The sequence below is a fragment of the Oncorhynchus clarkii genome, chromosome 20, assembly GCF_045791955.1.
Source record: "Oncorhynchus clarkii lewisi isolate Uvic-CL-2024 chromosome 20, UVic_Ocla_1.0, whole genome shotgun sequence".
NCBI lineage: Eukaryota > Metazoa > Chordata > Actinopteri > Salmoniformes > Salmonidae > Oncorhynchus > Oncorhynchus clarkii.
This window is the reverse complement of record NC_092166.1, coordinates 5,704,323-5,717,783: the sequence shown is the minus strand read 5'-3', so window position 1 is coordinate 5,717,783 and position 13,461 is coordinate 5,704,323. Positions and strand designations below refer to the sequence as shown.

At 46.1% G+C, this 13,461-nt stretch overlaps 1 protein-coding gene across 1 annotated transcript in view; it reads right to left on the bottom strand.

Moving 5' to 3' along the window:
* Positions 1-13,461, bottom strand: part of LOC139377217 (netrin-G1-like) — a 161,029-nt gene that overhangs the window by 128,707 nt on the left and 18,861 nt on the right. The window contains exon 2 of the mRNA XM_071120217.1: positions 3,554-4,197. Coding sequence (XP_070976318.1) covers positions 3,554-4,197 — 644 coding nt within the window. The remainder of the gene's footprint in view (positions 1-3,553; positions 4,198-13,461) is intronic.

The window sequence follows — 13,461 nt, the reverse complement described above, 5'->3', positions numbered from 1 at the left end:
TCTGTCCCCTCAGTGATGTCTGTCCCCTCAGTGATGTCTCTGTCCCCTCAGTGATGTCTCTGTCCCCTCAGTGATGTCTGTCCCCTCAGTGATGTCGCTGTCCCCTCAGTGATGTCTCTGTCCCCTCAGTGATGTCTCTGTCCCCTCAGTGACGTCTCTGTCCTCTCGAGTGACGTGTCTGTCCCGTTGAGTGATGTGTCTGTCCCCTCAGTCAGCAGCATACCACCCTGCATCCCACTGCAAGTTTGCCACTGAAGCTAAGCAGGGTTGGTCTTGGTCAGTAGGAGGCACTCTTTCCTCTGGTCTAAAAAAAATATCCCAATGCCCCAGGGCAGTGATTGGGGACATTGCACTGTGTAGGGTTCTGTCTTTCAGATGGGATGTAAAATGAGTGTCCTGACTCTCTGTGGTCACTAAAGATCCCAAGGCACTTATCGTAAGAGTAGGGGTGTTAACCCAGGTGTCCTGGCTAAATTCCCAATCTGGCCCTCATACCATCACGGTCAGCTAGTCATCCCCAGTTTACAATTGGCTCATTCCTCCCCCCATCCTCTACCCTGTAACTATTCCTCAGGTCGTTAATGTAAATGAGAATGTGTTCGCCAGGTCAACTTACCTGGTAAAATAACGGTAAAATAAAAATAATTCTGTCCCCTCAGTGAAGTGTCAGTCCCCTCAGTGATGTGTCAGTCCCCTCAGTGAAGTGTCAGTCCCCTCAGTGATGTGTCAGTCCCCTCAGTGATGTGTCAGTCCCCTCAGTGAAGTGTCAGTCCCCTCAGTGATGTGTCAGTCCACTCAGTGAAGTATCAGTCCACTCAGTGAAGTGTCAGTTTCCTCAGTGATGTGTCAGTCCACTCAGTGAAGTGTCAGTCCCCTCAGTGATGTGTCAGTCCCCTCAGTGATGTGTCAGTCCCCTCAGTGATGTGTCAGTCCCCTCAGTGGTTGTCAGTCCCCTCAGTGGTGCGTCAGTCCCCTCAGTGGTGTGTCAGTCCCCTCAGTGGTGTGTCAGTCCCCTCAGTGGTGCGTCAGTCCCCTCAGTGGTGCGTCAGTCCCCTCAGTGGTGCGTCAGTCCCCTCAGTGATGTGTCAGTCCTCTCAGTGAAAAGTCAGTCCCCTCAGTGATGTGTCAGTCCACTCAGTGATGTGTCAGTCCACTCAGTGATGTGCCAGTCCCCTCAGTGATGTGTCAGTCCACTCAGGGATGTGTCAGTCCCCTCAGTGATGTGTCAGTCCCCTCAGGGATGTGTCAGTCCCCTCAGTGATGTGCCAGTCCCCTCAGTGATGTGTCATTCCCCTCATTGATGTGCCAGTCCCCTCAGTGATGTGTCATTCCCCTCAGTGAAGTGTCAGTCCCCTCAGTGAAGTGTCAGTCCCCTCTTGGTTTTTAGATCATCACTGAGGCAACAGTACAACACCCTATAATACCTTATTTTTGTTCTGTCTGCTAAAGTAATGTTGAGGTAGAGAGGATGAATGCTTTAGTACCGTTTAAGTAGAGAGGTGTAATGTTGAAGTAGAGACATGGAATGTTGAAGTAGAGAGGATGAATGCTTTAGTACCGTTGAAGTAGAGAGGATGAATGCTCCAGTAATGTTGAAGTAGAGAGGAGGAATGCTCCAGTAATGTTGAAGTAGAGAGGAGTAAGGTTGAAGTAGCGAGGAGTACTGTTGAAGTAGAGAGGGGGAATGTTGAAGTAGAGACGAGTAATGTTGAAGTAGAGAGGAGGAATATTGAAGTAGAGAGGAGGAATGTTGAAGTAGAGGATGAATGTTGAAGTAGAGAGGAGGAATGTTGAAGTAGAGAGGAGGAATATTGAAGTAGAGAGGAGGAATGTTGAAGTAGAGGATGAATGTTGAAGTAGAGAGGAGGAATGTTGAAGTAGAGGAGGAATGTTGAAGTAGAGAGGAGGAATGTTGAAGTAGAGGAGGAATGTTGAAGTAGAGAGGAGGAATGTTGAAGTAGAGGAGGAATGTTGAAGAAGAGAGGAGGAATGCTCCAGTAATGCTGAAGTAGAGAGGATGAATGCTCCAGTAATGTTGAAGTAGAGAGGATGAATGCTCCAGTAATGTTGAAGTAGAGAGGATGAATGCTCCAGTAATGTTGAAGTAGAGAGGATGAATGCTCCAGTAATGTTGAAGTAGAGAGGATGAATGCTCCAGTAATATTGAAGTAGAGAGGATGAATGCTCCAGTTTATGTTGAAGAAGAGAAGAGGAATGTTGAAGTAGAGAGGATGAATGCTCAAATACTGTTATCTCCTATAGGTTCTCTGAGAGGAGTTATGTCCCCAGGGGTAACTATTTACTAAGCAGACAACATTCTTAATGACCAGACTTGTCTCCTCCCAATTACCTAACATTCTAATTGTTCTAATCTCCCATTCTAAGCCGACTGACGGAATTCTAATTTGGAAACAAACTGTTCCAACTCACCCAGGCCCAATCAGACGAGTCATTACTGAGCCTAGTTATCCTCATATAAACCAACTATACATACACACACATTCACACACACACACACACCGGTCTCATTCAGTGAACAGCTGTGGAGTGTGTTTATGATCCACAGGTGGTTCATTAAGCATCTATGGGGCTATAAAATAATATATCTGTTATGTTTCATCATCTCTCTAAACCGTTGGGAATCTCCTGATGGGGGGTGGATGTCAAATTTAAATGTAAAGATAGATGTCAAATTTAAACCTGGCCTTAGTTCTAAATGGCACTCTATTCCCTATATAGCACACTACGTAGTGAATATGGTGTAATTTGGGACGTACACCTGTTAATTACAGGGGTCATAGCCATGTGTCCAGGCCCCGTCCTAGTCATTATTAGAATGCGTCAGAGCATTCAGCTCATACAAAATGAATCAAAACTAATATGATTTTAAAAAGAGAGGTCGAGGCGAAGCGTTAAGGGGTTTACTCTGCCCAAAACCTGTCCGCGAAAATAAAAGTGAGGAATTTTGGAACGGAGGTCAATGAGAGAGTGTCGAATTTGGTCAACAAAAAATGTTTTTTTTTATTGCTAATTTGCTATGTGAGGCTAATTTAATGGAATATACGTTTCATAACGGTTAGGTTGTTGCAAATGCGCTGATATAAGTGGACACACATGGTATTTTCGTCAACTCTGAAAATACTACTTTATATCAGAGTTGCCCACGCGTATCTGGCCTCTCATTGTTTAGAATGGTCCCACCTGATCTAGACATCTCCCGTATCGCCTTCCATCTTTGACGAAATGTCTATTGTTAGAGTGGTCACTCGACTATCTTGTCAATATAATAGATCATCTTAGATTTTTATTTTAATATTAAAGGGATCATTCGGGAATTTTGGCAATGAGGCCCTGTATCTACTTCCCCAGAGTCAGATCAACTTGTGGATACTATTTTTATGTCTCTGTGTCCAGTATGAAGGAAGTTAGAGGTAGTTTTGCGAGCCAATGCTAACAAGTGTTAGCACAAAGGTATCTGCTAGCATGCTAGAGAGATATAACACACCTGTAAAGGGAAATCAAGACTAAATAAAGATAAAAGCAACTCTCTCACCTTCCCTGCACCTTGATGTCAGAGATGGCGTAGAAGTATCGGGACAAGTTGTTTTCATCCACCATGGTGGACCCGGTGGCCGGTTTCAGCAGCCGTATCCTCAGGTCCGTCACAGTGAAGAAGTCCCGCAGGTTCCTGGTGGTGTCCAGTTGACCGTAGAGCGACGCCATGTTGTACAGCTGCAGCCCGGCGAACAGCGCAAACCGGTCCTTGATCTCGAAGCGGACTGTTTTATCGTACTTCCACACGTAGCCACGGGAGTAGTCCTCGGTACAGATAATGTCGAGGAGGGTTCGCTGGGTCAGCTCGTTGACCGTCTTGGGGTCCATGGTAAATGCGTCAAGGCAGTCGGTAGCGTAAAACTGGTAAGGGGTCCATGTCTTACCGTAGTCTAGCGATTTCTCCAGAAGCATCTGCTCAGGGCGGCCGGACTCAAAGGTGAGGACGATGTCGTCCGTCAGCTCGATAGTTTTGTTCCAGGACAGCGTGATGTTGACCTCCAGGGGTTTGGGGTACTTCTTCCAGGAACTGGACTGCCAGAAGGTTGTTGGGTTGCGGCCCTCGAAATCGAACATGAGCTCCGAAGGGTGGGCTAGTTCATCTGTGGAGGCGTCACACTCATTGTTGCACATGTAAGGGTTTTCCTGTGGAGGAGGGGGGGGGGATAGAGGCAGAGAACACAGGTTGAAACCTTAGACATTACCCGGTATCAACATGTCTGCAATCTATTCTGGACTGATAGGAACTCACTCATTTAGGCACTCATTCACACACACTTTAATCATCAAACATCTGTACACTAGTGATGTCACCTACTGCTGGTGGAGGAGTGGAACTACACCATATTTCAACCCTGCTCCTTACGCAGTAAAATACTGTCCTGTATATTCAATCCACCACTGTCCTCTACTTGGTAATATACTGTCCTGTATTCAATCCACCACTGTCCTCTACTTAGTAATATACTGTCCTGTATTCAACCCACCTCTGTCCTCTACTTAGTAATATACTGTCCTGTATTCAATCCACCACTCTGGTAGGTCTCTAGTCGACTCTACCACCCAAATTGCCTGTGTGATTTATATTCCTGCTGATCCTCTAGTGTAGATGGGAGAAGAATCCTCAATGACTGTCTCTTATGAAACACTGCTGAGAAATATACATATATTTGCCTGCTCAACCGAGGCCAAGCACGACTCTCTGTGTGTGTGTGTGTGTGTGTGTGTGTGTGTGTGTGTGTGTGTGTGTGTGTGTGTGTGTGTGTGAGCGTGTGTGTGTGTGTGCTACCTGTGCATGTGTGTGTGTGTGTGTGTATGTGTGTGTGTGTGTGTGTGTGTGTGCATGTGTGTGTGTGTGTGTGTGTGTGTGTGTGTGTGTGTGTGTGTGTGTGTGTGTGCTACCTGTGTCTGCGTGCTACCTGTGTGTGCGTGTGTGTGTGTGTGTGTGTGTGTGTGTGTGTGTGTGTGTGTGTGTGTGTGTGTGTGTGTGTGTGTGTGTGTGTGTATGTGTGTGTGTGTGCATGAAAGAGTGTTTTAAACACACTCATATTAACATTCATCTCACCTCTACTCTATACAACATGGAGGCCAGCTGCAGATGAGATTTTGATCAGCTATAAACGTCTAGCAAAGCCTGTCATCATTTCAAAATGCTAATGCTGGCTATTTAAAAAAAACGTTAAACAGTATTTCCCATTCTTCTTGTGGCAGTATGATTATGAAGTTACGATAAATCCAACACATTTCAAACCATACTTCATGTTTAACAAGAGGCATGTTCACTACATCACAGAACACTGATAAAAGCTGCACTAATATTGAACTCATCGAGCACAAATACAGGTCTGACTGCCAGTTCATTCACAATGTAGAACTCGGCATCTTGTATTTCAAATGGTTGTGTTTGGACTTGAGTCCATTTGATGCTTTGCAAGATGAGAGGCAAGATTCTACTAGATAGGATCCTATCTAGCCAGTCAGTTAGTCATTTATATATCAGCAGGCCTCGCTGGTGTTTCATCAGGAACATGTCACCAGGCCTCTGCTCCTACTGATGTTAGATAAGGATAAGGACTTACATGATAAGGCAGAACATGTCTGAGGTGTCCTGGGTTAGCAGGGTTGGCTGACTGAGGTAAGTGGTTTTGTTTCCATGACTACCACCTAATAGGTGTTGGGTGATACAATTCTTAATCAAATCAAATTTATTTATGAAGCCCTTCTTACATCAGCTGATGTCTCAAAGTGCTGTACAGAAACCCAGCCTAAAACACCAAACAGAAAGCAATGCAGGTGTACTAGCACGGTGGCTAGGAAAAACTCCCTAGAAAGGCCAGAACCTAGGAAGAAACCTAGAGAGGAACCAGGCTCTGAGGGGTGGCCAGTCCTCTTCTGGCTGTGCCGGGTGGAGATTATAACAGAACTTGGCCAAGATGTTCAAATGTTCATAGATGACAAGCAGGGTCAAATAATAATAATCACTGTGGTTGTCGAGGGTGCAACAGGTCAGCACCTCAGGAGTAAATGTCAGTTGGCTTTTCACAGCCGATCATTCAGAGTATCTCTTATTCTTACTAGAGAGAGTTACAGTATGTTGAGACATGAGGGAGCGATGGAAGGAAGGGACTGGTGGCAGGAGAGGAAAGAGAGATAATAAAAAACAAGTTATGGTGAACCAGGGGGGCAGAGACAGTCAGAGGAGGGAGGGAATGTGACAGAGAGTAGATATATGAGAGACAGTCAGAGGAGGGAGGGAATGTGACAGAGAGTAGATATATGAGAGACAGTCAGAGGAGGGAGGGAATGTGACAGAGAGTAGATATATGAGAGACAGTCAGAGGAGGGAGGGAATGTGACAGAGAGTAGATATATGAGAGACAGTCAGAGGGATGTGAGAGACAGTAGAGAGACAGTCAGAGGAGGGAGGGAATGTGACAGAGAGTAGATATATGGCAGGAGAGAGACAGTCAGAGGGATGTGAGAGACAGTCAGAGGGAGGGAGGGGATGTGACAGAGAGTAGATATATGGTGGGAGAGAGACAGTCAGAGGGATGTGAGACAGTAGAGAGACAGCCAGAGGGATGTGAGAGACAGTCAGAGGGATGTGAGACAGGAGAGAGACAGTCAGAGGGATGTCAGAGACAGTAGAGAGACAGTCAGAGGGATGTGAGAGACAGGAGAGAGACAGGGAGGTCGCGGTGAAAGAATGGATATAATATTGTACACTGTAGGTAGTTGTTGGTGGTTCAGAAACAGTATTTTTATTTTTTATTATTTAACTAGGCAAGTCAGTTAAGAACAAATTCTTAAATACAATGACGGCCTACCAGGGAACAGTGGCTTGTGCCTTGTTCAGAGGCAGAATGACAGATTTTTTAACTTGTCAGCTCAGGGATTTGGTCGAGCATCCTTTTGGATTCTGACCCAACACACTAACCACTAGGCTACAAACAGTAATAGGTAGGTTGTTGATGGTTTAGGGACAAAAACAGGTAGGTAGTTGTAGGTTCAGGGACAATAATGGGTAGGTAGTTGTTGCTAGGTAGTTGTTGGTTCAGGGACAGTAATGGGAAAGTAGTTGTTGGTTTAGGGACAGTAATAGGGAGGTAGTTGTTGGTAGGTAGTTGTTGGTTCAGGGACAGTAACAGGTTGGTAGTTGTTGGTAGGTAGTTGTTGGTTCAGGGACAGTAATAGGTTGGTAGTTGTTGGTGGGTGTTGTTGATTCAGGGACAGTAATAGGTAGGCAGTTGTTGGTTCAGTGACAGTAATGGGGAGGTAGTTGTTGGTAGGTAGTTGTTGCTTCAGGGACAGTAATAGGTAGGTAGTTGTTGCTAGGTAGTTGTTGGTTCAGGGACAGTAATGGGAAAGTAGTTGTTGGTTTAGGGACAGTAATAGGTAGGTAGTTGTTGGTAGGTGTTGTTGATTCAGGGCGCTGCAGAGCCATGATGTCGTAATCAACTACGCATCCGTGAGGGTGCTGTACACAACAGCAGGATAGCGGCTTGGCTTATGACGCTGCAGAGCCATGATGTAGTAATCAACTACGCAAAAACGAAAAACCTGCCTTTGGGCAGTGCTTTGGTGGTGTGTCAATGCTGTGGTGATGATGAAACCGACTCCGCACCACCCCCGTGCGACATTGCTCCGCCATTGCCTTCGAACCATCACTACTTCGAAGAGAACGTGTGTCTTGACAGGCCGATGGCATTTGTAGATGGCTATTCTTACCGCCATCTAGACCACTTGCAAGCTGGGGTGGGATTGGTATGGCACAACGACATTTCGTGCAAACCACTTCAATTTCAGCTTGGCAACAAGACCAGAACAACAAGACCAGACAGTTTGCAGAAGTAGCTGGCGAGCTGATCACCCTGCAAATGGCGGTGAAACACGAATTGTCAGAACTGGAGATCCACCACCAACTCAAACTATGCGAGACTCACCTTCTTATGCCACTTGCCGTTTTGGAAACAAAAGCACATGACTACTTCAAGTGGTAAAGAGGTGAAAACAAAGAGCTCATTCTAGCTTGTGATTAACCTCATCACCGAACACGCCATACTGGAAGAAATTGGAATTGGAAGAAAGTCAAGGGACACTCCAAATCACCTGGTCGTGACAAACTTGGCAATGACCATGCCGACAGCATGGCGAAATCCAGTGCAATTTACGGCAGCACTACAGGAAAGGTCTTCGCACGAACATCATGTGTTGCTAACACATTCATTCATGAATGGCATCCTGGTAGCAATGCAACACCAAGATGAGTCCCTCGCCACTGCGAGAATTGGCCACCCAGTGTCAGAACTGGCTTTCGCTGTACGCAACTAAACAGTAACTCACACTTGTAGATGACCTACTGGTGTATATTTCAGAAACCAACACTGCTCGAAGGTGGTGGTTCCTAAAACACAGAGGGGGATAATGATAGCCCATGCCCACGACGAGCCATGTGGAGCCCATAGGGGGGTCAAGGCTACATGCAAAACATTGCGACAGGTGGCCTACTGGCCTCACATAGAACAAGACGTGGCACAATACGTGAGGGGGTGTCTAGTTTGCTGCCAGTTTCAACCCTCCAAGCCACGTCACAGAGCAACCCTGCAATGCAAGGGTGTCTCTTACCCCTGGAGCTTGATCCAGATTGAGGCACAGTGACTTGCGTATTCACAAAGTGGGTGGAGTGCCTGCTGGCGACCAATGGCACAGCGGAAACCACGGCCGTTCTTTTGCTAAACCACATTTTCAGTCGTTTCGGCCTGCCAGCAGAAACCGTGGACAGCGACAGAGATCTAACTTTTCGGCAGCTGTAATGACCGAACTGTGGAGGCTTCTGGGAGTCAAAGCTAAACTCCACATCGCATACCACCCTAGGAGCTCGTGGAGGGTAGAAAGGAGCAACCAAACAATCGTCAGAATCTTGAGGAAATATGTGGCAGCCAACCACAAAGATTGGGACCTCAAACTCCCATTGGTAATAATGGCGATCAGAGCCACACGCAACAGGTCTACGGGAATAACACCCTTCGAGATGATGACGGGCTGGCAAATGACACTTCCACTGCATCTCCTGTACCAACCCGGAGATGTCGCCGCCACCGCCTACACGGCTCATCAATACGTGACAGACTTGCGTAACCATCTCCAGACTACCTTTGCATATGCTCAAGGACAGTTGGAATGAAGTGCAGAAGGTGAAAAGATCTATTACGACATAAAAGCCTCACACCAGGTGTGGATAAGGTGGATAAGGTGTGGTTGTACATATACATCAAACCCGCAGGCGTCGCAACAAAGTTCCTGCCCCACTGGACGGGGCCACACGAGATTGTGGTGAAGCTGTCACCTGTAGCTTACCAGATCAGAGTGTGTATGTCCGCCTAGATGCAGAGAATGTGTACCGCCAACACATTCCACCTGCGGCACATTTGAGTTAGGCCGGGCCTGACTGGACCAGCCAGGCAATTAGGCACGCCCAGCTAGACACTGCCCATATGTTGGCACAACTCCAAAAGTTCACAGTAACCCATTCAGAACTTTGCGAGCCCAGGCGAGAGAAACACTTCGTCGGGGCGCTAATATCGATAGGGGCAGCCGTAGGGTCACTACTGCCGTCAACGCAGTCAGTCTAGCCACAGTCAAGAGGAATGTTAGGGAGATTACTGAAGAGATGCCACTTATCCAGCCGCAGATGAAAGCACAGGCCCTCAAGTTGCAACATGTGGGATAGTCCCTCCAGGACACTATTCTGGTGGTCAACACACACGCTTCTCTCCTGAACAAAACTATCCTGTCTGTAGGAAAGCTAGCAGAGGTCATGGTCCATGACTATGCCCATGTCCAATTGGTTCGATTGTTACTGGAGGATTTTCTCCGTGAAGTTAGCTCTTCTATGGACAACATGGCCATGAATAGAATCCCCTCATATCTAGTGCCCCTCAATGGTCCACGACATATTGACCTCAGCTACTTCAACCACGATAAGGCCGTTACAGTCACATTTGGCCTATAGTCTGGGGTCGGCCATCCCAGTACACGTTGATGTTGATCGTAATGAAGTGGGTTTTCTACTGACGCTGCCGGTTGTTGAACTGGAGAATATCAATAGATTGAAAACAGTTCTCAATGTAGGATTTTGGCACGACAGTACCCACGTAAAGATTGTCACGCCCCCAGTTGTAGCTTACCAGGAAAACAATCCAGATTTCTATCTCACCCCTAACCTGTCAATGTGTACACTAACCAAAGATGTCCACTACCTCTGTCCTAACAAACCGTTTGTCAGGAATAACACTGAGCGTCTTTGTGGTATTAAAGCTATCGCCAGCGAAGAACGCTGTAGAGCCAAACTAACAGCCAGGGATGGGGCCACCACCACACAAGTGGAGGTGGTAGGGAACCGATGGTTGGTCAACACACCGTTTGCGTCCGCCACTATGACTTACGAACGCCATGACTCCATCACCCAATTGAACCTCCCCAACCAGACTGTTTTTGTTAAGGTACCAGAGGGGGCAATTACAGTGCCTTGCAAAAGTATTCGGCCCCCTTGAACTTTGCGACCTTTTGCCACATTTCAGGCTTCAAACATAAAGATATAAAACTGTATTTTTTTGTGAAGAATCAACAACAAGTGGGACACAATCATGAAGTGGAACGACATTTATTGGATATTTCAAACTTTTTTAACAAATCAAAAACTGAAAAATTGGGCGTGCAAAATTATTCAGCCCCCTTACTTTGTAGCGCCACCTTTTGCTGCGATTACAGCTGTAAGTTGCTTGGGGTATGTCTCTATCAGTTTTGCACATCGAGAGACTGACATTTTTTCCCATTCCTCCTTGCAAAACAGCTTGAGCTCAGTGAGGTTGGATGGAGAGCATTTGTGAACAGCAGTTTTCAGTTCTTTCCACAGATTCTCGATTGGATTCAGGTCTGGACTTTGACTTGGCCATTCTAACACCTGGATATGTTTATTTTTGAACCATTCCATTGTAGATTTTGCTTTATGTTTTGGATCATTGTCTTGTTGGAAGACAAATCTCCGTCCCAGTCTCAGGTCTTTTGCAGACTCCATCAGGTTTTCTTCCAGAATGGTCCTGTATTTGGCTCCATCCATCTTCCCATCAATTTTAACCATCTTCCCTGTCCCTGCTGAAGAAAAGCAGGCCCAAACCATGATGCTGCCACCACCATGTTTGACAGTGGGGATGATGTGTTCAGGGTGATGAGCTGTGTTGCTTTTACGCCAAACATAACGTTTTGCATTGTTGCCAAAAAGTTCAATTTTGGTTTCATCTGACCAGAGCACCTTCTTCCACATGTTTGGTGTTTCTTCTTGCCACTCTTCCATAAAGGCCAGATTTGTGCAATATACGACTGATTGTTGTCCTATGGACAGAGTCTCCCACCTCAGCTGTAGATCTCTGCAGTTCATCCAGAGTGATCATGGGCCTCTTGGCTGCATCTCTGATCAGTCTTCTCCTTGTATGAGCTGAAAGTTTAGAGGGACGGCCAGGTCTTGGTAGATTTGCAGTGGTCTGATACTCCTTCCATTTCAATATTATCGCTTGCACAGTGCTCCTTGAGATGTTTAAAGCTTGGGAAATCTTTTTGTATCCAAATCCGGCTTTAAACTTCTTCACAACAGTATCTCGGACCTGCCTGGTGTGTTTCTTGTTCTTCATGATGCTCTCTGCGCTTTTAACGGACCTCTGAGACTATCACAGTGCAGGTGCATTTATACGGAGACTTGATTACACACAGGTGGATTGTATTTATCATCATTAGTCATTTAGGTCAACATTGGATCATTCAGAGATCCTCACTGAACTTCTGGAGAGAGTTTGCTTCACTGAAAGTAAAGGGGCTGAATAATTTTGCACGCCCAATTTTTCAGTTTTTGATTTGTTAAAAAAGTTTGAAATATCCAATAAATGTCGTTCCACTTCATGATTGTGTCCCACTTGTTGATGATTCTTCACATAAAAATACAGTTTTATATCTTTATGTTTGAAGCCTGAAATGTGGCAAAAGGTCGCAAAGTTCAAGGGGGCCGAATACTTTCGCAAGGCACTGTATTCACATAGACGACCTCGCTCTATACCGACTTCCCGACGACGGGATAGACACAGAGATTGAAATGCCAGACGCTTTTGCTAAACGTTCCCTTGAGTTACCACAAGCCATTCAAAACCAAAAATCCAGTACGAGGGACCCATGACGGTTGATCTTAGCGTACGGGATGAGGCACTTTTAGTTGACCCGACTGATTACAGACCAAAAGATTGGTCTGACGCCCGCTCTTGGACGGTGCAGGACAGTATCCTGACTGTTACCATGATCCTTGGTCTTATTTCCCTTGGCGTGTGCACCTACTATGTACACAGGTGCACAAGTGCAAAGGAAGACCTAATGAGGTCTTATACTAGGATCACCTGTGGGACGGAAGCGATGCAGATTTTTGGAAAGTTGGCAATAGATCCTGAAACCCCCTCAGGGGGCCCAGTCCCAGCCTCCTCTCCTGAACTCACTAGGTCAGCCCAGTAATGTCCCCATTGTAAGCTTTGGCCTTCGGGGGCCAAGTTTTTCCAAGTGCCTTTTATGTTTCTATTACAATTTTTTATTTAATTTCCTTTGACACTTAGGAAGCAGTAGAGCCACAACGCCGCTCGTTTGGGGAGGAAATGTAATGATGTATTGCCTGAGTGTTGTGCGTTATTAACGTCTGCCAAGTTACTGCCTAAGTCCACTAGCCGGGATAACCGGACGACGGGCCGGAACACAGAGCCACTACCGGACCTCCCAGGTCCATTCTGGTGGTGATCCGCAGCTTGTGGATATCCTACCAGGGTGAACCACCAAGGGGGGGACTGCTATGATGATCCACAAACGATGGTCATTCTTATGGTAGGTTGCAACATGCAGAATCCTTCCAAGTTGAACCTACCAGAGGGGGACTGTCATGACTGTCCTGATCAGGTCAGGTTACAGGAGACCACAACCCTACAGATTATCTCTCAACCCCAACAGAGGAGGAGAGATCTAGGGGTCTGAAGATGTGGGGGTTTTATGACCCCTCACGCTCATGGTAAATCTTAGGCCACAGACAAAATTCCTTTGTCCTGTTACTATGGAGAACCAGCCTCAGAATATTAAACATGAAATAAAGGGACTTTGGAACAATGGTTTCCGTCAGCCACAATGGTGGTCATGACGATAGATGGAATATGAAAATGTATGTCATTTTTGTTTTGTTATTAAAACGGTTAATAGATGACGTTATTACGAAAACATTGTAACTTTAAGAGTTTTCCCAGTATATGCTTGATGTTTATACATTGTACGTTGTGTGGAAAATGTCCAAATCAAAGAGAATGTTTTAGTAAAGATGAAAGGTGAAGTTAGTTG